Source organism: Sparus aurata, chromosome 20 (genome assembly GCF_900880675.1).
Source record: "Sparus aurata chromosome 20, fSpaAur1.1, whole genome shotgun sequence".
NCBI classification, from domain to species: Eukaryota; Metazoa; Chordata; class Actinopteri; order Spariformes; family Sparidae; genus Sparus; species Sparus aurata.
This window is the reverse complement of record NC_044206.1, coordinates 27248762-27273717: the sequence shown is the minus strand read 5'-3', so window position 1 is coordinate 27273717 and position 24956 is coordinate 27248762. Positions and strand designations below refer to the sequence as shown.

Genomic DNA, 24956 nt, shown 5'->3' with positions numbered 1-24956 from the left:
CATTGATGATATCATAAATATAAATGAATGAATAAATCATATAAATATATATATATATATTCCCACTGGGGTTTGCATTTATAATGACACAGGGTGACCAATCACGAGTGATTTTGCTTGTTTATTAGTAGTGGTTTCATCCAATACTGAGTGAGGATATTGAAGCCAGCCCACACGTTCTCTGGCCAGGCGTGGTTTCGCTGCTATTCATATGCAAATTAGGGCCGTTCGCACCTCCGGGAGGTCCACTGACGTCATGGTTCGTTTCCGACAATTTTCGGCACAGACAAACGCCACTTCACAGCCTGTAAATTGACGATAACTGCCGAAAATTAGGGAGATTTACGGGCGTTTACGGGGCCGAAAATCGCACTTTTCATGCAGTGTCTGTCTCCGTTACAGAGGGTGGCTGAGTGGGATTCAGGAGGTCACCAAAGTACTCCTTCCACCGCCCTATGACCTCCTCAGTTGAAGTCAACTAGGTCCCATCCTTGCTGTACACAGCTTGGATGGTTCCCCGTTTCCCCCTCCTGAGGTGCCGGATGGTTTTCCAAAAGAGCTTTGGCGCCGCCCGAAAGTCCTTCTCCATGACCTCCCCAAACTCCTCCCACACCCGCTGCTTTACCTCTGCCACAGCTGCTGCCCTTCGGGCCCGTCGGTGCCCCAAAACTGCCTCAGGGGTCCCCCAGGACAACATGTCCCTAAAGGACTCCTTCTTCTGTTGGACGGCTTCCCTGACCACCGGTGTCCACCACCGGTGTCCACCACGGTGTCCGAAGGTTGCTGCCCCTTGAGGCACGTAAGACCCTATGGCCACAGGACACAGCCGCAGCTTCAAATCAAATCAAATCAAATCGTATTTTTATAGCCCTTTACAATATCCAGACAGTACCCAAAGTGCTTTACATCAAAGCAATAAAATAATACATAAAAACAACACATAAAACACAAGAAAGTGCTACAGTGCTGCAAGAAAACACAAGAAAGTGCGAATGTCAGGGGGCAGTCTGTTCCACAGCCTGGGAGCTGTGACAGCAAAAGAACGATCGCCCCACTGTTTAAGTCTTGACCTTGGGACCTCTAACAGGAGCTGGCCAGAAGAACGGAGGGCCCTGCCATGAGCTTCAACAACGGAAGCTTTGAACATCGTCCATTCAGGTTCGATATCCCCAGTCTCCACAGGGATGCTAGAGAAGGACCTTCGGAGGTGGGAGTTGAAGGCTTCTCGGACAGGGGCCTCCCCAGACGTTCCCAGCTTACCCAAACTACTCGTTTGGGCTTACCAGGTCTGTCCACACTCACCCGAGTGTCCAAAACATACGGCCTCAGATCAGATGATACAATCACAAAATTGATCATTAACTTTTGACCTAGGGTGCTCTGGTACCACGTACACTTATGAGCATCCTTGTGTTCGAACATTGTGTTCATTATAGACAGAGCATGACTAGCAGAGAAGTCTAATAATAAAGCACCACTCGGGTTCAGATCGGGGAGGCCGTTCCTCCCAATCACGCTCCTCCAGGTATCTCCGTCATTGCCGACGTGCGCGTTGAAGTCTCCCAGTAGGACCACGGAGTCTCCCGCTGGAGCCCCCTGCAGGGCCCCAGCCAGGACCTCCAAGAAGGCCGCATACTCCAAACTGCTGTTCGGTGCATATGCACAGACAACAGTCAGAGTTTTCCCCTCAGCCCTAAGGTGTAAGGAGGTGACCCTCTCGTCCACCGGGGTAAACTCCAACATGGCGCTCAGCCGGGGACTTGTGAGAATCCCCACACCCGCCTGGCACCTCACAACTTTAGCAGCTCCGGAGAAGAATAGTGTCCACCCCCGATCCAGGAGTTTGGATCCAGAGCCAATGCTGTGTGTGGAGCCCCACCAGATACCACCGGTAACGCTCAACCTCCCGCACCAGCTCCAGCTCCTTCCCCCCAAGGGAGGTCAGCCTCTGCAGCACAGGTCTGGGTCGCCGAGGCACGTCACCACCACTGCTACCCATGTGGCAGCGCACCCGCCCCCAGCGGTTTTTTCCTGCGGATGGTGGGTCCACATGATGGGGGAGGGAGAAGTGCCACGTTGCTCGTTCGGACTGTGCCCGGCCGGGCCTCATGGCAGACCGGCCACCAGGCGCTAAAATAATACATGGCCCTCCGTCCAGGCCTGGCTCCGGACGTGGGCCCCGGGCTTCCTCCAGGCAGGGTCACTCGCCTCACACCTCTAGTTCTCATGGGGTATTTTTGAACCATACTTAGTCTGGCCCCTCATCTGAGACCAATTTGCCTTGGGAGACCCTACCGGGAGCACATGGCTCCTGACAACATAGCTCTCAGGTTCATTGGGACACGCAAACCTCTCCACCACGATAAGGTCATGGTTCCTGGAGAGGTTGCTTAGAAGATGCTAAGGACAGTCACACACATTCCTGGTGTAACCACAGTGGTTTAGAGTGTTAGTGCAAGTGGGACCTGAGATAAATGAGCTAGCTGGCTAGCTGTTGGAGCAGCCGACCCTATTGTTTTGAACTTCTATTTGGTGCTTCGACGAGGACCTAAAGAGGACGTCACCTCCGCTGATGGGTTCATCTCATCTTCTTGTGAACTGTGTCTACGCAATGGAAATTACACCGTGAGGTAAACTACTTTTACCGTGCTGAAGAAGAGAGTTTATCGGCCGCTCCGCACCTGTGCGATGCACAGGCCTGCCACACTTTTGTTTTGCGTGCGTGAGAGTGTGTATGTGTGTGTTTAAAGTCTAGCTAATTAATGTATCAGAAGTGTCTAAAACTTTGATGTCATGGTGATTAATGGCTTGAGGCTTTTTTTCCGAAGGCGTAGAAGCCAATAACTTGAGCTATATTTTGATATCAGCTAATTCATTTTCATACTGTTTGTGATTATTTGCTACTATTGGTAAACAATATTTGTGCCAATTTTATTTTAAAGGTATATTTGTTTGTTTTATTTGCGTTTGTATTATGTGAAGAAGGGCTTTCACATTTGTTTGTTACATCCAATCTAAACAAAGCAGCAGTAAAATATTTAATTTAATGAAAGTCGTCACATCAGTCATTGTAAATGTGTATTTGAGGTAAAGAGATTTAAATGCTAATTTGGTTTCTACATATATTAATAGGGTATTGTATCACCCAACATAAGTAAACCTTCGGGCAGCGACCTTTAAAACAACCCGAACCCAAAACACCCCATCATCCAAGTCTGAATTGATTCCAGTCACTTAAGTGTTTTTGTACAGTGGTGGAGTGCTACATTAAAATCAGTGTTAAATAACTCTATATTCCAACAATAATCACTGTTAAAGGGCTCCACCTTACACTTAGTGCAAAGCAAGTCTCGTAGCTAGTTTCAGCCTGACTCAGTTGTCATTTTCACACCCAGTGCCGAGTACACACACTTAAAAAGCAAATGTACTTGTGATGTGTTGGACTGTAAGTGAGGTGTGATCAGGTGCACTGATGGAAGATTGCTATCTTGAGGCAGCAGAAAGTTACTGCAAGTCAAAGGGCCTATTTAAACGGCCTATAGCACATGGTGGTGGTGCGTTTAGGGCGTGTCCAAGTCCATTTTGCTCATCAAACAGCGGATAGTCTGGACACAAAGAGGTTGTGTTTAGTCTCTGAATTTGTCATGGATGTGTTTTGGGCGGAACATAAATTAAACCAATTAGAGCGTCTTCTCACATTTCCTTCAGGACCCAGGTGAGTCGGACCTGGAGCATGTAAACAGGCACTGGTCTTCGAGCACATGATGTGAGCACCACCTTTGTTCTTTGTTCTCTACTATCATTAAAACAAGTGGTGATCAACCATCTTGGACCTGAGTCCAACCCTTCGATCAGCCATCTTGTTTGTAGTCTTGCTTTGTCCATGCCATTTGGCGTGGTACTTTGAACCCGACATAGAACCATTTTGCTTTTGTTTTTCCAGACACACACACACACACACACACACACACACCTGTATATAGTACATGTTAGTGTGTTTTCATCTTTGTGCTTTGAACCTTCATGCTGTCTATTTAATATTATACAAGAGTGAATGTTGCCAACCTCGACTCTGTCAAAGACTCAAAGATCCTTTAAACATAACAGCATACAGTTATGGTAATTTAGATTGTAGTTATTAAGTTAATTATTAATCAGAGTTACAACTGATACCGCAGTATCGCAGAGACTGATTTGGTGAATTGGCTCTTCTCTCTTCTTCCAGGATGGTGCCCCGAGGTGATCTGATGTGAATTGGATCCTTACTTACCATAATTAATAATGCATAGTATTGTAAGCTGAAAAGTAAGTTGTAACTAAAGCTGTCAGACAAATGTAGTGGTGTAAAAATTAACCCAAACCCAGAGATGAAGTTGAGTAGCATCAAATAACAAACATTCAAGTAAAGTGAGTATCTAAGTCAACTTTACCATCATCAAAACAGTTGCACCCCCTGAGAGTTTTGTCAGGGGTTGGTGATAGATTCATTTCCTCTAAATCCTTCACAATAAAAGTCCCCCAGTTCGTAGTTATTTAAAGCTTTTAGGCTCTTATTGACGAAAGGTAACGAGGACCAACCAATCAGGATAAAACAAACTTTGGAAGGTCTGTTGAAAGGTCAAACGGTAGGTAACCACCTCATTCTGATATAATTAATGTTATTTTTTAAGATCAATAAAATACTTTCCTAAATAGTCACCACAGTTTACAGACCATGGGAAATGATATGGATCTGGACAATAATTTCTTCTGTAATATAAATGATGATAGCTGCTATGACAGAGGAACAATATATCAAACCATTGAGACAGGTAATAGATGATCAATAATTAACTTCAACTGCAGAAGCCTGTATGCAAACTTCAACTTTGTCATAAGACAAGATGTTGTAAAAAAGGTACAAAGGTTCGGCCTGATAAGGATGAGGGCACAGTGACGTCTGATTCCGTTCCATTCTGTTTTCTTTTCCGCTTGTCCGTGAGGGTTGCAGGATGCCGCTTTTTCCTCCCAAGGGGTTGCGTGGCTTACTGGGGCCAAATCCATTTTACTTGATGGGCGTAGGTCAGGGTATACCCTGAATGAGTCGCCAGCTCATCGCAGGACCCTCACTGAAGGCAGTGGCTGCCTCACAAGGTGCCAACTGCACATCAGGAGCAACTTCGGGGTTCAGTATCTTGCTCAAGGATACTTCGACATGTAGCTCAGTCCCGCCCTGGTGAGCTGGGATTCGAACCAGAAATCTTCTGATCACTAGTCAACAATCTCTACCCACTGAGCTACAGCCGCCCCAAGGACGTCTGATCTACGAGTTTATATCGCTCATAGCAAACTTAGCAGTTTGAATCTGCTGTAGATTCGTCTACAGAACAGATCCCCGACAAACCAAAATCGTTGTTTGTGTAAAATCGTAGGATGTCCTTCGGTGGTAGAACACTTCCTGTCTTCTACACATTTTCTTTCTATTCTCACTAAGTAAGAGTTCATCTCTTCTGGCTGGTCAAGCGAGCCGAAATTCCCCAACAGAGTTGACGGAGAAAATTAGTCAATATTGATGGTTAAGACCAAATAATGACATCACAACAGTCCAATACTATTTTTAACTTAAAATGAGATATTACTCTATTATGACATTACTATTACAAAAGTCTCCCTCCAAACGATTGGTGAATCATTAAGCTAGAAAATACTGCAACACATTTTACTGAATTGACCAACAGGAAACTTCTTTCTTCTTCTCGTTCACTTTGAACCTGACTAACAATAAAGAGTCAGACATGTTGAACTCACCTGTTCTCAGTTCTGTCCCCAAACACAAATGATACCAGTCCCTTCCAACCAGACTCCCTCCTCGTCTCTGACTGAACTTTGGTTGGACTCTTGTTGGACCAGGTGACTCACACCTGCTTGGCTGCAGTGATCAGAGGAGTGTCCTGCTCTGTTACATGGTGCATTCAGGGACTGCTTGTAAATCACAAACATTGTGTTGCATTCCAGTACCATAAAACTTTGTAATTATTTCATTTCAAAGACTTTTTTCTACACTTTCTGACTTGGATTCAATGGAGTCAGATGCAGTGATTTCAAAGTCACTACCATATTGAGAGCACCTGACTGTGTTTTTCAGAGTTGTTTCATCCCACAAAGTCAAACCTACAGACAAAAAAATAGATTATGTGTTCAAGCAAACCCCTTTGGTAAGATTCAATAGTACCTCAAAATGTAACTTCAGTACTGTGCTTGAGTAAAAGTACCTCCAGGTGTGGTTAATGAGTTTAATTAGTGCAGAGAGCAGCTGCAGCACCAATATAAGACCAGAGGAGCTACATGCAGCTCACAGCACAAAGCTTCAGTCTACAAACCTCCAGCAGGCTGCTGAAGCTCAAACTGCTGCTCTCTGACTCAAACATGGCGCTCGGGCTCTTTGGAAGGTGACTGAATGAATTTGTTTTCACGTTGAGCGACGATACAGCTGCTGGAGTTCAGCTGAATCTCACCTGCCGTCACTCTCTTACAGGCTTTCCTGGATCTGTGTGCTGTTCAGCAGCGGAGCTTGTTTTCCTGCAACTAAAGGAGGTGAGTTTCACTTTCGACTGTCTGCTGACTGAAGCAACGAGAACTCAGCTTTCTGCGTTCAGACTGAACGTCCTGACACGGAAATGATCAAACGCTCAGCACAGTTATCTACCTGTCCTCTCACCTGCTGTCTCTCTCTCATTCAGTCCAGCTCAAACATCAGTCACAACACTTCAGATAAGAACCACTTTTAATCTGTCACTAGAGTAAGTCTTGTTTTGGAAATGAACAAGAAACATGAACTTGGCTTAAGTTTTTGGTTTTCGATGACGCTTTCTGCGAGTTCTGGTTTAGTTAAAAGCCACTTGGAACATTAATTTCTGTGTCTGCACTCAATGAACTTGAGGTTCAGCTTCTCCCCTCGTCACAATCTGTGTCCAGACTACAGATATCCCTACACCGCTACATGGGGCTCTGCTGGTGGACCTGCTCCTGGATCAAACCTTCAGTCTGAAGGTTCCAGTTCTTCCCTGAGCCTGGGGTACGTCAGCCCTCCTGTCGGCACTGGGAAGAAGACTCCGAGCTTCTCCGCGCAGCTTCAGCCTGTTGCTGGAGCCAGTGGAGGGTCCAACCTGGGCTCCGTCTATGAGGCTTCTCATTCTGGCCTAGCGTACCCTGCTGGGAACACGGCTACAGCCTACGGCTCTGGTCCGAGCTCTGGGTACAACGTAGCGCCTCTCCCTTATGTCAACTCTGGTACTCCAGGCCTTCCTTGGGTCGAGCAGCCTGCAGGGGGCGCTGACGCCTCGTTCTATGACCCGAGCAACTGGATGCCGTCACGTCCTTTCCCGGACCTCAGCGTCTGGGACTCTGGCGACCAGATGTCACAGGGCGCAAGTGAGACGTCACCTCTGCCGCCTTCGTCCTACATCGTCCAGTCCAGGAACGGCTACCTGCGAGCACAAGAAGTCCTGTCCCACACCAACTACTCCCCAGAATACCCTCAACTGCCAGGCTATCCCTCCAAGACCGTCAAGGCACCAAGCGGGTCTCCACCAGCGACTGGACCCAAAGGAGGACACGGTGTCCCACTTGGTGAGTCAACTGAAGTCTAAGCTGTTCTGTAACTGTTCATTACTCACTTTTACCCTCTTTGTGTTGCAGGGTGAGCTCCAGCGTTCTGGAACTGTTTCTGTTTTGAATTATTTAATAAAAGACTTAATCACGTAAACTTGTCTGCTGTTGGCCAACTTTTTTTTTCTTTTTTTTTTTTTTTTTTTCTCCCCCAAATCATTGTGTCCTTATAAAATGGGTCTAAAGCATCATATTGCTGCGATGCCACGTAGTGTAATTGATGCTCGTGCCGTTAGGGTTGAGATTTAAACAGGATGTAAACTATCTCATGCAGCCACTAGAGGGCTTCAGGCAGAAGGTCTGTGTACATTACAGTGAAGACAACAGCTCTCTTCCAGCGCTGCTTCACATCAAACTTGTATGGTTTTATTTGACTTTGTCTAAGTAGTTCCCCAGACTACAAACCTCCAACAGTTTCCACCTCAGGTTCACTGAAGTCGTGTTGCTGTTCAAAGAAAATGTGGCACAATTCTATCAACCTGAATGTTCACTGTAAATACAGTGACAGACTGTTTAGTCTCATTCTGCTTCACAACAGAATTGTATTCACACTAAATGTATTTAATGAGCTAACTAAAATTGTAGGAGTTCAAAATGAAGGTGTGGTTCTCATTCAGCTGCAGGAGGAGCGGGTTCATCAGATTGCAGGGCGGCCCTCAGGATCACATCGGGCACTAAGGTGAAAACTTTATTTCTCATGCAAAGACGTAATTTATCTGCATTTGTGACTTTCCTCCATTTTTCGTTTTGCCTTTTCTGGCAGGAAGCTGAATGTTAATCAGCTCCAACCTCTCAATCTGGACCGAGTCAGAATTGCAACCCTCCACCTGATCCACCCAGGACCATGTGTTTGTCTGTGCTTGATCTTAAAGATCAGAGGCTCCATCCTCGCTACAACACTGAGTCCCTTCAAAGTGACACTGATACCTTCACTTACTGTTGATGGAGTTCTGATCATTTACTGCACTGTGAAATAACAATGTTAAAGTATGTCTGTAAGATGAATGAGACGAACATCTCAAGTAATGTGACACTTTATTAATGCTCAGAGCACAGTACAGAAGACAAAGGTTGGTTTCACCTTGGAGCGCTCTCATCTCAGGTCTGTAACAATCTTTATCTGCTGTTCCCATCTGGGCCGACCGTGGCTCCGGTGGTAGAGTGGGTTGGCCTGTTTGGAGGGTCGGTGGTTCAAGGGTTCAGCCACGCTTCCATCAGTCTGCCCCAGGGCAGCTGTGGCTACTATCGTCTGTCAGGCACTTTGAGTGTCTAGAAAAGCGCCATATAAATCCAAACCATCATTATCTGAGGCCCTGTGGCAGTTTACTACCCTTCTACCAACTGTCTGCCCATTAACTATTAGCAACCTCTGCTAGTTTCATTACCTGATAGTTTTATTTTCCAAATGAACACCGAATGTACAAATACACTCCATGAACACTGTTACATTTATCATAGCTTGATGAGCAATCAGGCTGGAGCTCACTCCAATTAAAGTTACATGGTACAAGATTCAAAATGATCAAATAGTGGAAATTATACATGATTACATGTGTACTAAACATATTCAAACATAATGAACATGAGTTCACTCTGATAAATACAAGATTCACAATGATCAAATAGTAGCAATGATACATGAAATGTGAACTAGGTATACAAACATGATGACATGTGCACTAAAGATACTCCAACATAAAGAAGTGTTATATTATTTAACATTGTTATGTGACCAACATGATGACGCTTCACAATCAAAACATTTGAATCAGTGATTTCAGTGAACTGAACTGAATCATGTGCTGACAAGTTTACAGACGCAGAGACACGCTGGATCCCCCTCAAACCATGAAGCCTGGGTAAACAGGGTCAGTGAACTTGGTGTGGAAGGTGTAGATGTGGCTCATAGTGTCAGATGAGACCTTATAGTAAGACAGAGTGCCAGCAGACCAGTCCAGATACACTCCCAGACGGGTGAAGGCAGAAGGAACAGGTAAGTCATGGTTCTGATTATCATGTTCTGCAAAGAGATCTGCTGCTGAACTTGGGTGTTGGCAGTATCTTAAACACCAGGACAGTTTATTCCCTCCGAGCCAGGACTGGTCACCGTTTCCTTTCCATGGCATCCTTCTGTAGCAAACACCTACAGTAACATCAAATACAGAACTGTTTTCCCACCCAGCCAGCTCCTCTCTGCACAGAACCTGAGGCCAAAACTTGTAGTACTTGTCATGACAGAGTTGTGTATGTATTTCTCTTCTCCGTTACCTGCGTGTGACTACACATAAGTTTGTGATTTAAAGCTCAACTGATCTGTAGATACCTGTTTAATTATTGATGTTACTTTTCTGTAGTCAACATCAAGATTTACCTGGAATCAGCTCATCTTTCATCTCATATTTGCCCCTTTCAGTCATTTACTGAATGTCTAACTGATAATCCAGCTGATCAAAGGTCAGTAACAGAAACATTTCACCTTTACAACACAGTTCAGACACCTGACTGTCAGATCTCTTGTTCAGTCTCAGCAGCAGCGGCAGGACGAACCCTCCAACAGAAACAGCCCGCAATTACCTGAAGGGGCAATTAAACACTAAAACTAATGTTGTAATTGACATTAATTAGCCCTGTTTGTCCTCTCAGCCTTGTTTAACATATCAAAGGTTCAGTGAGTGAGTGAACCTGAACACTCACATCAAACGTCACTGCATCAATTACACAAACAACTGGATTTTACTGCCGCTGACAGTTAGCCTGTCCAGTCTTTGTGTTATTAGACACGTGGGGCAGCATTTCATGGGTTATTTGTAAAGTTAAAGTTGCAGCTGAGATAAAGATATGACTAGTCCATGAAACATTTCTGGAGCTTCAAACTAAAACAGCGTTACGTTGTCAAACTGCCAAACGGACTCGACTTTGTTTCATGAGCATAACGTTACAGAGGAGAGAACCAGAGTGTCTGCTGAGTGCTGAGCTCAGTCAGAGGTTGACCTGAATCACACACACACACTCAGTGCATGATGTCACTCACTATCTTACAGCTACAGTAGACCAATCTGGCTGTTTGAGGTCGAACAAACACAAAGATCCTGAAGTCAAATTGACTTCAAGTCATCAAACAACCACCACTGCTGATGAACATCTATGAGACGTGACTCTCTGACTCTGCTGCAAGTTACAGAAAAGCAGCGTGACCTTGAGGAAACTCGTAGACTTCTCTGTTGGAAATGAACAAAGGTCGAGTCGTTTTCAGACATTTTAATACAGAAATGTTACATTTAATATGTTTAAGTCATCAAATTGTACCTCCAAACGTAGGCTACATACACAATAATATGATGCACATTTAAAAATACTTAAAAAGATGGTTTGAAATAAAGTCCCAACTCTCACTGGGCAGATAGCCAATCATACTTTAGGACACTCAGGGTGCTAGTGTGTGTGTTTGTGTGTGTGTGTGTGTGTGTGTGTGTGTGTGTGTGTGTGTGTGTGTGTGTGTGTGTGTGTCATTGACTTGCACCACATAATGTAGTGAAGTCAACAGTAACAGCAGACACCAGACTCCCTTAACAGATCGTGTGTTTATAAGAGTTGTTGCCTCATGAAGAGAAAACTGAAACACATTTTATCAGCAGCTGCAGTGAATCCTGAATCATGGCCGCCTTCTTGTAAATTCGGCATTCAAAACAACAGATTAAGATTTTTCACGTCCCATCTCTCATCTCAACTCACTGATTTCACCATTTTTACCAAATGTATTAAAGAATATAATACAACTAACATGTAAACACAGTAAAAAGTAACTAATATTGGCTTCTTTGTCGCCTGTCGAGAAAATGACCAGACTTCCTTTAAAAAATTGCTAACTGTGAGACTCGTTGCCTCAGGAGACACTGTATATACTGTGTGAAACGCTGTCGACTATAAATTCTTAATTGTTTGCGCCTACTATTTTGCTAACATTAAACCTGAAGATATTTCTTTATTTGTATAAAAAGGGTATCCATTTTCTCCAGTGATGGAGGTGTATATTTGGACAGGTGACATCCAACTGAATGTGTCATATACGGTGTCTCCAAGGAAACAGATCTCAAAGTTTAACATTTTTTAAAGGTAGTCTGGTGTCTTTCCCCACAGGCAACAAAGCCAAATATTATTTACTATATTATTTACTAGTGTCTCGGTGATGCCACGACAGTCTTTACAAGAAAAGAAAAATATAATGTTTTGTACTGAATGCCGAATTTACGAGAAGGCACCACTGATTTAAGATTCACTGCAGCTGTTTCAAAAGATTGTTAATTTCTCCTCATTATGCTTAAAATAGCCAAATTGTTAAGGGAGTCTGGTGATAGCGCTGTTACTAGTGAACTTCACATAGGTTGTCGAAGTCCATCACCTCCACACACACAACAGGTCACTTACTGCAAGCATTATGTAAAGTAGATCACAACAACAGTTATTTCATTTAAATATGAAGTATATTAAATATTAACATAACATAAATATGTATGCCATTAATGTAAAATATTTCATGAAAAATAATTTTCTTGTGATTAAATACTGGTTGTTGTATCAGGATGGATCAGTTTCATGGAAGCTCAGCTCCCGTTGGCTCCCACGGAACTCGAACTCTGTTTCAGCGCTTCAGGGTCTCACAGGTCCTGGATGTGACCCGGGATAAGATAACAGTCTGCGGGTCCGGAGGAGCTGAAGGGCATCATGTCTAAAGAAATCTCCGCCTCGCACTCGTACTGCAGGATGGCGGGCAGCAGTAAGTTGCTGTTGTTGCGGGAATCACACGAAATGACAGAAACTTTGTCGAAGTTGTGCTCCAGGTTTCCACCGGTGTGCGGCGGCGGAGGAGGCGGCTGCGTGAGTCTCTGCGCCCCGGCGCCCGGCACGGCGCAGGCCTCCTTCTGCATGGTGGTGTCGTGGTGATACGACACCAGCTCGTTGCTGAAGTCCACCGCCTCCACCGTGGAGGTGGAGCAGTACTTATTACAGCCCAGGATGGTGGAGAAAGCCTTCCTGAAGTCCGCGTTGAAGGCGTAGATGACCGGGTTCAGGGACGAGTTGGCCCAGCCGAACCACACGAAGATGCTGAAGGTGGTGTCGCTGACGCACGGCGGCTCGTCGACTTTGTCCATGTCGCAGAAAGGCACCACGCAGTTCAACACGAAAAACGGCAGCCAGCAGAACACGAACACTCCCATGATGATGGACAGAGTCTTTAAAACTTTGGTTTCTCTCTTGAAAGACGTCTTCAGCGCACTCTCGTCCTGCGTTGACGCGCGGTGGCGGTGGTTTTGCGCACGGGGCCCCGCCGCCCTCTCCAAAGACGAGATCCGTCTGATTTGGGTTTGCGCGATGCGAAAAATGCGCGTGTACGTCCCCACCATGATCACCACGGGGATGTAGAAGCTGATGAGGGACGAGGAGATGGCGTAGCTCCGGTTCAGGCTGGCGTTGCAGTTGTCCGGGCTGTCCGCCGTGGAGTTGTGCGCGCGGTGCCAGTTGAGCTGCACGGGGATGAAGGAGATGAGGATGGAGAGAGTCCACGCGACGCCGATCATCAGGAAGGCGAACCTGCGCGTCATCTTGTGCTCGTACTTGAAGGGGCTGGAGATGGCCCAGTAGCGGTCCATGCTGATGATGCACAGGTTGAGGATGGAGGCGGTGGAGCACATGATGTCGAAAGCGACCCAGGTGTCGCAGAAGCGGCCGAAGAGCCAGATGCCGGCGACCTCGGACACCGCCCTCCAGGGCATCACCAGCACGGCCACGAACAGGTCGGACACCGCCAGAGAGATGACGAACGAGTTGGTGACTTTGGAGCGCAGGTGGCGGAACTTGATGACCGCGGCGCACACCAGAGTGTTCCCCAGCAGGGTGGACACGATCAGGGCGCACAGGACGCAGCCGGTCAGCGCGCGGAGACTGAGACCTCCACCTGGCCCGGGGCTGTCCGCTCCCGCTGTGACCACCTGGAGCTGCTCCGGGTTCTGGTTCTGGTTCCGACTGTCGTTATAAAATCTCTCCATGGGTGTCCAGACTCACGCCGTGTGCGTCACGAATCTCTCATCCTCCTCCCAGCATCACCTGCGGCAGCTCCTGTGCGCCCAGAAGTCAAAGCTTGCAGGCAGACCCTCCTGCAGGAGACGCGCTCAGATCCTCCAGTGTGTCCGCTCAGAGACCGTCACATATTCTGCCCCGTGCTGAGACCATTACAACATCCCGAACCTCAGATCCACGGTCCAAACCACAGACAACTCAGAAACAGCTGCACAGCAGAAAGTGTCGGCAGACAGAAGACAGGGAGATAAAACAGCTGCGGGCTCATGAATAAATCACCGACAACCATTTCTGTCACTGCAAATAAATCATGTTTAATGTCATAACTTTTATTCATGTTAATGACAGAAACATACAGAACCGAACCAGAACACCACATACAGACCATTTCTGCCAGTCAAACAGAAAACTGGATGAATATTTAGTCTTGATATAATATTTATGATTAATACATTTAGTCTATATAAACCCAATTTTGACATATCATCTCAGAATTATGACTTTTATCTCATAATTTTGACTGTTTTGGATGTTGTGCTGCTGCAGATCTTAAGAACACTCAGCTGACAGTCTGTTTGACTTCCTGAACTTGTTTTCTGATAAACGTTCATGTGTTTGTGACGTGAAGTCTTCAGAGCAGCAGCAGAGTGAAGCAAAGTGACTTCTGTCCTCTAGTGGACGAAAACACTCATCACATCAACAGTTGAGTGTCTTCATGTTGCTTCAGTCTTTAATCTGCTTCAGGAGCAGAACAACATCTGATCACTGCACACATTTGTTCTGAGACATCACATCACACACTGAAGTTCAGTGTCAGGATACTAAAAGTACTGTACTTATATCATTCTGAGGTAACTGTATCTGAGTATTTCCGTTTTCTGCTACTTTAAACTTCTACTCGACTATATTTCAGGAAACATCGTCTAGAATGGACTGCACGTCTTGAACAGGTGAATGAGTGTAAATGAAAATACTCAAGCAAAGTACAAATACCTCCTACTTAAACATAAGTACTGTACTTGAGTAAATGTACTTAGTTACATTCCATCTTACTTTATACTTCCACTCCACATTTCTTATCGACACAGTCAATTAATAGTTTACAGTAAATATATTTATAATTTACTTTTTACTTGTACTTTTAATACTTACAGTAAGTACATGTAATACTCGATACTTTAAGACTTTTACTCAATTTCTTCTTTATCTGCTCTGTTCCCATCTGAGGCCCTGAGCAGTTTACTACCCTCCCACCAACTGTCTGCCCGTTAACTATTAGCAACCTCTGCTAGTTTCACAACCTGATAAAGTGTTTTATGTTCCTGATGAACACAGAATGTAGAAATACACTCTGTTACATTTATCATAGCTTGAAGAGAAATCAGGCTGGAGTTCACTCCAGTTAAAGTTACAAGATTCACAATGATCAAATAGTGGAAATGATACATGATTGCATGTGTAGTAAAGATATTCAAACATAATAATAAAAATAACAATGACAATAATAATAATAATAATACTAATAATAATAATAACTGGGGTCTTGGTGTTCAGATGTGATTCTTTGTGTATCCAGTTGAACTTTCTGTGTAGATATTTTACATGTTGCTGTTTCTCACATAAAGAAGCGTTATATTATTTAAGATTGTTATGTAACTGACATGATGACACTTCACAATCAAAACATTTGAATCAGTGATTTCAGTGAACTGAACTGAGTCATGTGCTGACAAGTTTACAGACACAGAGACATGCTAAATCCCCACCAAAATATCGAAGTCCCAGTCCTGATGACTGGGTAAACAGGCTCAGTGAACTTGGTGTGGAAGGTGTAGATGTGGCTCAGAGTGTCAGATGAGACATTATAGTAAGACAGAGTGCCAGCAGACCAGTCCAGATACACTCCCAGACGCGTGAAGGGAGAAGGAACAGGTAAGTAATGTTTCAGATTATCATGTTCTGCAGAGAGATTATTTGAAAATAGAAACATGATGTATCTTAAACACCAGGACAGTTTATTCCTCCCGAGCCTGGACTGGTCACTGTTTCCTTTCCTTGACATCCTTCTGTAGCAAACACCTACAGTAACAGCAACCTTAAAACTTTCCCACTCCACCTCCCAGTAGCAGCGCCCAGTCAGCTCCTCTCTGCACAGAACCTGAGGCCAATAATCAAATCTCTGTGGGAGGTCAGGATACGACTGACCTGGTCCACGTGTCACCTTCTTGTTTCCCTCAGACAGAGTGAGCAGGTAGTTTACTGTGTCTGAGTCCAGAGTGAGATCACAGGCGTCTGATGGAGAGAACAAGACGTGATCATGATCACAGTTCATACTGAAAACACATTTATTGATGATTCTGAACACATTTGAAAGGACAGGCTCATATATTTGAACATCACTCACATACTCCTACGTACTGTTCATGGACAGTGGTGGAAAGTAAATATTTCACTTTGAGATACTTTCAGTTCCAACTTCAACTGATGATCTTTGACTGTCATGTAGCCAACAGTTAGAGTGGAGCAGTCGCTGCTCATTAAACTCTCAGATCTCAGCCTCCGTCCAGCTGTGTTCTTACAGATAGATGTTTGAAGATATTTTGCTGATAACAGCTGTATAACTTTACTACAGCAGTCTTTTGAATGCAGGACTAACTTGTATGAAGTAATTTTCTATTATTGTTGTGGTACTTTTACTTAATTAAAGGATCTGAGTACTTCTTTAACCACTGTGCATCCATAGTACTGTCGCTCATTTCACTGAAGTCCCTCTATAAATCAGTTTCAGTGTCAGTGCCGAGAAAATCTGCAGGACTTTTGTAAGAAAGCTTAAAATGAAGTGTGAGAGTAATAAAAGGAATGAGCAGTCAGGTTTCTGAAGGAGACTCATTTGTTCTTATTTGTCTTACAGTGAAAATAAAATACTTACACCAGAGTAAATCTCTTCTGTCTGTGACAGTCTCCACATCAGGGATGTCCAGCTTTGAGAAATCCTCAGCGAGCAGTTTGCCGTTCCTGTAGTGGTAGATGGTTGCTCCGGTGTATTTCTCATTTGTGACGGCCGCGACCAGGAAACAGAATCTGCTGTTGCTCTTCAAAGATTTGGCAACAACTTGGAAAGATTTGGCTTTTTCTCTCATTTTGGTTAAAACTTCATCTGAGTAGTACCATGGGACTTCATTGGTACTTCCTTTAACTGAATCCAGGTCTTCACTGGTACTTCCTCTAACTGAATCCAGGTATTTGTCCATCTCACCCAGGCCAGGGTCAGCACTCTGCAGGGAGGTGAAGACGAAGCACAGAGCTTCATCGACACCTGCAGCAAGAACCTCTCTGTCCAGCTCTGACTGATTATGGACAATCTTGGTTCCCTCCATCATGTCCACACAGGACCTGATGATGTTGATTTCTCTCTCTTTATGATCCAGCCACTTGTCTAGTTTTTCATGACTGAATGGTGACTTGTTTCTGTCATCAAGGAGTTTCTTTACTGAGCTCTCGTCTTCTTTACCTTCACGGATTAAGGGAAATGTCTTCCCCAAGTTTGTCTTGAAGTTGGATTCACATTGATTACACCAGTTTTGGAAGTTCTTTAACTCTTTTTTGATCTGTGGAAAATTCCGTACCACTGTGTCGTCCAGAGAATCGTTGCATCTCATTTGTATTTCTCTTAAATCTTCGAGAGCATTCTGCACCTTCCCCACTAATCCAGCACTGATCTCTCTCTTCAGCCCAGCTGCAGTTGTGTCAAAGTCTTTCAGAGGCGTCAGCCAGACCTTCAGAGGAACAGTATCAGTTCCTTTTCCTCTCAGCAGCTTTGGAAGCCCTACATAGGTCTTCACTGCTTCTTCAAATGATGCAGGGTTGCTTTCAAGAATGAAGTCTCCATAGAATTTGCAGGAGAATTTGTTGGTCAGTTCTTTTTCTTCATCAGTCAGCTTGATGTCAACTTTACCCTCAACATCAAATTTGGGGATCTTCTTGATCACAGCCTCCATGTGGCCCTGGATGTCCTGAACGCTGCTGGCTTCTAACTTCTCACTGTCAAAAACAAAGAAAGCATCTGCCCCATAAAGGATTCCTGTGACTACATGTGTTGACGTGCCCTTCTTGATGACATCTACCTGTTGGGTGTTCATGGTTTCACCTTGAATCACTGACAACTGATTGAAGTGTGTGGTGGCTTTGTACTGACACGTCACTCTGCTCTGATTCTTGAATTTCTTGGTATCATTCAGATACTTGGCAGATCCTCCAACTTTAATCAGTCCACACATTAAACTGACCTTCAGAGAAGCTTCAATATCCATCAGAGAGGACTTGGATTCAATGGAGTCAGATGCAGAGACTTCAAAGTTACTGGTTTGTTGAGACGTTTCAACTGTTTTCTCTTTTAGACTGTTTTTATCCCACAATGTCAAACCTAAAGAAATTGGAAAACATCAGTTGTTTTATAAAGCAGGAATCACTGTGGACTTAGATCTTGGATCGGCTGCATGATGTGGTCAAAGAATCATATTTCAATTGTGACATGATAACAGAGGTCAGAGAGAATGATGGTTTTTGGGTCAGAATTCTAAATTTTCACTGAACAAACTATTAAAATCAGGATGATGTGACATTTGTTGGGGTCAAAAAAACATGATTGAGAAAATCTGCAGAACTAGATTTGTGGGCCAGGGACCAGAGCAGCTTGGACATTTCCTGAACCTGTTTATAGATATACTATCTACAGTCCTGTTTTAAATATAAAATATGTTTATATTTCAATGTCAAGACTTACCTGGGATCAGTTCATCTCTGCGAGCATCATAGAGCATTCCTAGGGTGAAAGGTTGACCCAGGGCAGCGATGTTCATGACTTCTGAGGACATTTTCTTCAATCTGTTCAAGAAACACCACAACCTTCAGGACTTCATTTACACTTAGAGCTGCTGTGATATGGTTTTTATTCAAATCAGTGTTAAATAGCTCAATATTCCAACAATCATCACTGTTATAGGACTCCACCTTACACTTGGTGCAAAGCAAGTCTCATAGCTAGTTTCAGCCTGGCTCAGTTGTCATTTTCACACCCAGTGCCCACATTGTTTAAAAAGCAAATGTACTTGTGACATCTTGGACTGTAAGTGAGGTGTGATCAGGTGCACTGATGGCAGATTGCTATCTTGAGGCAGCAGAAAGTGACAGCAAGTCAAAGGGCCTATTTAAACAGTCTATAGCACATGGTGGTGGTGCGTTTAGGGCATGTCCAAGTCCATTTTGCTCATCAAACAGCAGATACTCTGGACGCAAAGAGGTTGTGTTCAGTCTCTGAAATAGTCATGGATGTGTTTTGGGTGAAACATAAATCAGAGCGTCTTCTCACATTCCCTTCAGGATCCAGGTGAGTCAGACCTGCAGCATGTAAACAGGCACTCGTCTCCTCTGAGGGACGGGGATGTGATCCTCGGCTGCTGGACCCTCTGCCCCGCCATACAACAATCATCTGTTCCATCAACAACTCTGTTTGACTCCAAATGCAACTGTCCACCATGGTCTGAAATATATATATATATATATATATATATATATATATATATATATATATATATATGGTCTTTATATTTATTCATAGTTGTATGTTATTATATATTTCTATTATTCTGTTGTGTATTCTATCTTTGCTGTTATCTTGTTTCAGTATCTATAAGCTGCTGTTACACCTGAATATCTTCGGTGAGGGATCAATAAAGATCAATAAAGGAGCACCCAGGGTTTAAGTCACTCTGGAGCAAATAGGAGCTGAGCTCCAATTAAAATAGTTAAATTACACATATATGGGGGTCACTAATACATTACCAACACAGTATTTAATCACAAATAATAAATTTTTCAATGTAATGGGAATTGTTTACATTAAAGATATAAATGGGTTAAAGGAATGTTGTGACCCACAGATGAAGTCTTATTGCCAGCATTGTGGATTACAAAATGGACTCTGAACTGAGCTCAGCTTCCCAGAATTCCCTAGTCTTCACACCAAGGAGCAAATTCAGCTTTGTGTTACTATTGGTGACAGACCCCCCTCTGACTAGATCTTCCTTCCTGTTCTTTCTCTCCTCCACCTCGTTCCCATAGGGACTTCCTGCCTAAAGTTTTTCTTCTCCTGGATTCTCCACGGCCTAACAGCTGCCGAGAGCTGCCAGCTGCATTTCCAGCAGGCCCGAAGAACTTCTGATCACTGCACCAGCTGCTGCAACGTGAAGCTTAGCAAACTCCACAATCCAAGGAACACATAGCAAGTTAGCACCGAGCTGCTCTCTCTGCAAAGAAAGGAGCGACAGGTTTCCTCCGTCCACCATCTTTCATCAGACTTTGCACAGCAAGAACAGCATTCAGCATTGGAATGCCAAAACTTTCGAGCTTGGCTCATCAGAATAGGAACCAGCAGCACCTTTTCTTCAAAGACTGGTAATGTTAAGTTGGGCCTAGATAGCACACAGCATAGCACGGCTAAGCAAAGGACGTTTTACTCTGGTTGATGTAATGCACATGTGTTTAATCTGTGTGTTTGTTCACTGTTTGCCTGTTACTCTGATCTCAGGTCAGTTATTGGTAGTTTGCTGCTTCACACAGATTCAGAGTCTCTGCATGCAACTAACCATCTTCTATAACCTGACATCACGTCTCACACACACACACACACACACCTTAAGTCTACAGCATATCACGCCTACATGTGATATCAGTGAGCACATGATGTGAGCACCACCCTTATTCTTTGTTCTCTACTAGCAATAAAACAAGTGGTGATCAACCATCTTGGACCTGAGTCCAACCCTTCGATCAGCCATTTTTTGTGAAGTCTTGTTTTGTCCATGCCATGCAGCGTGTTACTTTGAACCCAACATAGAACCATTTTGCTTTTGTTCTCCCAGACACACTCTCTGACCTGTATGTAATACATGTTAGTTGGTGTGTTTTCACCTTTGTGTTTTGAATCTTCATGCTTTAATATTATACAAGAGTGAATGTTGCCAACTTCGACTCTGTCAAAGACTCAAAAACCCTTCAACCATTACAGCCTACAGTTATGGTCATTTAGATCGTAGTTATTAAGTTAATTATTAATCAGAGTTGCAAACTGACAATGTAGTATCTTTCTGAGACTGATTTGGTGAATTGGCTCTTTTCCCTTCTTCCAGGGTGGTGAACTGGATCTTACTTATCATCATCAATAATTATCCCTGATAATCATCAATCATTATTGACAGCCAAGATTAAACCCAAAACTCCTGATAAATATTGCATAATATTGTAAGTTGTGCAGTCTCTGGGCTCTCCTCCTCCAAGGTGTCGGCGTGTAGTTTGATGATAAATGAATTCTGCGGAGACAAGGCTGGGTGGAATGATAGAGCAATCTTTATTGAAACAGATCTCAAGCCTGTGTCCTAACCAGAAGCGGCTGCTTTCTGGTATTCTCAAATCTATGGCAAAAGCAATACCAAACTGCTTCGCCCTCTGCTCTATCAGAACTCCTGTATCCTTCGAGCTTAGGAATTCTACAAGTAGCCACCTCCCTTCTTCTCTTCCTATTCAGGGGTTTTTAGATTCCCTTTTCCAGTACACACCCATTTCTTCTAATTGGTCACTTTGGTAAATTATCCAGTAGACTGAAAGAGGAGTTGACCTGTCTCCCTGCTCATCTCCCATAACTCATCTAACTTGGCTGAGGTCAACCTTCTCTGTCCTTCCACTGGAACATAAACTTTTAGGCATCTCCCACCATTTGGCGTGAGGGTCAAACTCAGTTTAATAGTTTATGGTCTGCTAACCTTTGACACACTCACAGTTGGAAACCAACTCCTGGACCTTCATTCACACAAGAAAAACCAATTAGTCATCACTGAATCTAAACTGAGTTGAATCAGAATGAGTTGCCATCCAGATACCTCAGCTGAAAAGTACGTTGTAACTAAAGCTGTCAGACAAATGTAGTGGAGTAAAAGTTAAGACAAACCCAGAGATGAAGTTGAGTAGTCACAAAAAGTAGCATCAAATAACAAATATTTAAGTAAAGTGAGTATCCAAGTCAACTTTGCCATCATCAAAACAGTTGCACCCCCTGAGAGTTTTGTCAGGGGTTGGTGATAAACTCATTTCCTCTAAATCCTTCAGAATAAAAGTCCCCCAGTTCGTAGTTATTTAAAGCTTTTAGGCTCTTGAGGACCAACCAATCAGGATAAAACAAACTTTGGAAGGTCTGTCAGAAGGTCAAACTGTAGGTAACCACCTCATTCTGATATATTTTATGCTATTTTTCAAGATCAATAAAATACTTTCCTAAATATTCACCACAGTTTACAAACCATGGGAAGTGATATGGATCCGGACAATAATTTCTTCTGTAATGTAAATGATAATAGCTGCTACGACACAGAGGAACAATATATCAAACCATTGAGACAGGTAATAGATGATCAATCATCAACTTCAACTGCAGAAGCCTGTATGCAAACTTCAACTTTGTACGACATCTTTACTTATAAGACAAGATGTTGTAAAAAAGGTACAAAGGTTTGGCGGCCCCATAAATATGAGGGCACAGTGACGTCTGATCTAAGATTTTATATCTCTCGTAGCAAACTTAGCAGTTTGAATCTGCTGTAGATTCGTCTACAGAACAGATCCCCGACAAACCAAAGCTGTTGTTTGTGTGAAATCGTTGGATGGCCTTCGACTTATCTGTGGTAGAACACATCCTGTCTTCTACACATTTTCTTTCTATCCTCACTAAGTCAGAGTTCATCTCTTCAGGCTGGTCAAGTGAGCCGAAATTCCACAACAGAGTTGATGGAGAAAATGAGTCAATATTGATGGTTAAGACTAAATAATGACATCACAACAGTCCAGTACTATTTTTAAGTTAAAATGAGATATTACTCTATTATTACATTACTATTACAAAAGTCTCCCTCCAAACGATTGGTGAATCATTAAGCTAGAAAATACTGCAACACATTTTACTGAAGTGACCAACAGGAAACCTCTTTCTTCTTCTCGTTCACTTTGATCCTGACTAACATTAAAGAGTCAGACATGTTGAACTCACCTGTTTATCCTCAGTTCTGTCCCCAAAGACAAATGATACCAGTCCCTTCAAACCAGACTCTCTCCTCGTCTCTGACTGAACTTTGGTTGGACTCTTGTTTGACCAGGTGACTCACACCTGGTTGGCTGCAGTGATCAGAGGAGTGTCCTGCTCTGTTACATGGTGCATTCAGGGGCTGCTTGTAAATCACAAACATTGTGTTGCATTCCAGTACCATAAAACTTTGTAATTATTTCATTTCAAATACTTTTTTCTGCACTTTCACTTTCTGACTTGGATTCAATGGAGTCAGATGCAGTGATTTCAAAGTCACTACCATATTGAGAACTCCTGACTGTGTTTTTCAGAGTTGTTTCATCCCACAAAGTCAAACCTACAGACAAAAACAGAGTATGTGTTCAAGCAAACCCCTTTGGTAAAATTCAGTAGTTTGTATCAGTATGTGTGATCACGTGTGACTTTGGGTACTTTTTACAAAATAACAGAAAATGAAAATGTTCAAGTAAAGTTAAAGTACCTCAAAATGTAACTTAAGTACTGTGCTTGAGTAAAAGTACCTCCAGGTGTGGTTAATGAGTTTAATTAGTGCAGAGAGCAGCTGCAGCACCAATATAAGACCAGAGGAGCTACATGCAGCTCACAGCACAAAGCTTCAGTCTACAAACCTCCAGCAGGCTGCTGAAGCTCAAACTGCTGCTCTCTGACTCAAACATGGTGCTCGGGCTCTTTGGAAGGTGACTGAATGAATTTGTTTTCATTTTGAGTGTCGATACAGCTTCTGGAGTTCAGCTGAATCTCACCTGCTGTCACTCTCTTACAGGCTTTCTTGGATCTGTGTGCTGTTCAGCAGCGGTGCTTGTTTTCCTGCAACTAAAGGAGGTGAGTTTCACTTTTGACTGTCTGCTGACTGAAGCGACGAGAACTCAGCTTTCTGCGTTCAGTCTGAACGTCCTGACACGGAAATGACCAAACGCTCAGTACAGTTATCTACCTGTCCTCTCACCTGCTGTCTCTCTCATTCATTAAGTCTAGCTCCAACGTCAGTCACAACACTTCAGATAAGAACCACTTTTAATCTGTCACTGGAGTAAGTCTTGTTTTGAAAGCAAACAAACATGAATTTATTATTGACCCCAGTTTTTTTTTTGTTTTCAGAAGAAGCTTTCTTTGAGTTCTGGTTTTAGTTAAAAGCCACTTTAAACACTAATTTCTGTGTCTGCACTCAATGAACTTGAGGTTCAGCTTCTCCCCTCGTCACAATCTGTGTCCAGACTACAGATATCCCTACACCGCTGCATGGGGCTCTGCTGGTGGACCTGCTCCTGGATCAAACCTTCAGTCTGAAGGTTCCAGATCTCCTGAAGCGTCTTCCCTGAGCCTGGGGTACGTCAGCCCTCCTGTCGGCACTGGGAAGAAGACTCCGAGCTTCTCCGCGCAGCTTCAGCCTGTTGCTGGAACCAGCGGAGGATCCAACCTGGGCCCCGTCTACGAGGCTCCTCATTCTGGCTTTGCGTACCCTGCTGGGAACACGGCTACAGCCTACGGCTCTGGTCCAAGCTCTGGGTACAATGTAGCACCTCTCTCTTACGACAACTCTGGTTCTCCAGGCCTTCCTTGGGTCGAGCAGCCTGCAGGGGGGGCTGACGCCTCGTTCTACGACCCGAGCAACTGGATGCCGTCGCGTCCTTTCCCGGACCTCAGCGTCTGGGACTCTGGCGACCAGATGTCACAGGGCGCGAGTGAGACGTCCCCTCTGCCGCCTTCATCCTACATCGTCCAGTCCAGGAACGGCTACCTGCGAGCACGAGAAGTCCTGTCCCACACCAACTACTCCCCAGAATACCCTCAGCCGCCAGGCTATCCCTCAAAGGCCGTCAAGGCACCAAGCGGGTCTGCACCGGCAACCGGACCTAAAGGAGGACACAGCGTCCCACTTGGTGAGTCAGCTGACTTGTAAGCTGTTCTGTAACTGTTCATCGTGACTCACTTTTATCCTCTTGTCTTGCAGGTTGAACTTCAGCCTCCTGGAACTGTTTCTGAAATTGTTAATAAAAGATGCGATCACATAAGCTTGGTTGTTGTTGGCCATGTTTTTGTAGTTGTAATTTAAAGTTCAACAGCATTTTTACCCAGAATTCTT

The 24956-nt window shown here is 44.0% G+C and overlaps 4 protein-coding genes across 6 annotated transcripts in view; 1 reads left to right on the top strand and 3 right to left on the bottom strand.

Moving 5' to 3' along the window:
- The window catches only part of LOC115571477 (neoverrucotoxin subunit beta-like), a 35282-nt gene extending 29473 nt beyond the window's left edge, over nucleotides 1–5809 (bottom strand). The window contains exon 1 of the mRNA XM_030400914.1: nucleotides 5788–5809. The gene's annotated coding sequence lies outside the window, so the exon portion shown is untranslated. The remainder of the gene's footprint in view (nucleotides 1–5787) is intronic.
- Nucleotides 5810–6271: 462 nt separating this feature from the next.
- LOC115571500 (uncharacterized) lies at nucleotides 6272–24885 on the top strand. Of its 3 annotated transcripts, none has more exons than XM_030400949.1 (4): nucleotides 6272–6428; nucleotides 6515–6573; nucleotides 6955–7608; nucleotides 7678–7744. In XM_030400949.1, the coding sequence occupies exons 1-4, from the start codon at nucleotides 6325–6327 to the stop codon at nucleotides 7680–7682; spliced, it is 822 nt and encodes a 273-aa protein (XP_030256809.1). In that variant the 5' UTR covers nucleotides 6272–6324; the 3' UTR covers nucleotides 7683–7744. The 3 variants fall into 3 exon arrangements, with proteins under 3 accessions (XP_030256809.1, XP_030256808.1, XP_030256807.1); XM_030400948.1 differs by lacking the exons at nucleotides 6515–6573; nucleotides 6955–7608; nucleotides 7678–7744 and adding exons at nucleotides 23637–23695; nucleotides 24088–24753; nucleotides 24825–24885 and having other exon boundaries at nucleotides 6334–6428; XM_030400947.1 differs by lacking the exons at nucleotides 6272–6428; nucleotides 6515–6573; nucleotides 6955–7608; nucleotides 7678–7744 and adding exons at nucleotides 23399–23550; nucleotides 23637–23695; nucleotides 24088–24753; nucleotides 24825–24885.
- Nucleotides 12246–13768, bottom strand: LOC115571493 (D(5)-like dopamine receptor). The gene has a single exon (XM_030400935.1). It carries the CDS (start codon nucleotides 13689–13691, stop codon nucleotides 12303–12305), a length of 1389 nt encoding a protein of 462 aa, XP_030256795.1. The 5' UTR covers nucleotides 13692–13768; the 3' UTR covers nucleotides 12246–12302.
- Nucleotides 15266–18609, bottom strand: LOC115571476 (neoverrucotoxin subunit beta-like). Its single transcript, XM_030400913.1, has 3 exons — nucleotides 18506–18609; nucleotides 16652–18145; nucleotides 15266–16014 (listed from the first exon to the last, which is right to left on the bottom strand). The coding sequence occupies exons 1-3, from the start codon at nucleotides 18594–18596 to the stop codon at nucleotides 15458–15460; spliced, it is 2142 nt and encodes a 713-aa protein (XP_030256773.1). The 5' UTR covers nucleotides 18597–18609; the 3' UTR covers nucleotides 15266–15457.
- Nucleotides 24886–24956: the final 71 nt, after the last annotated feature.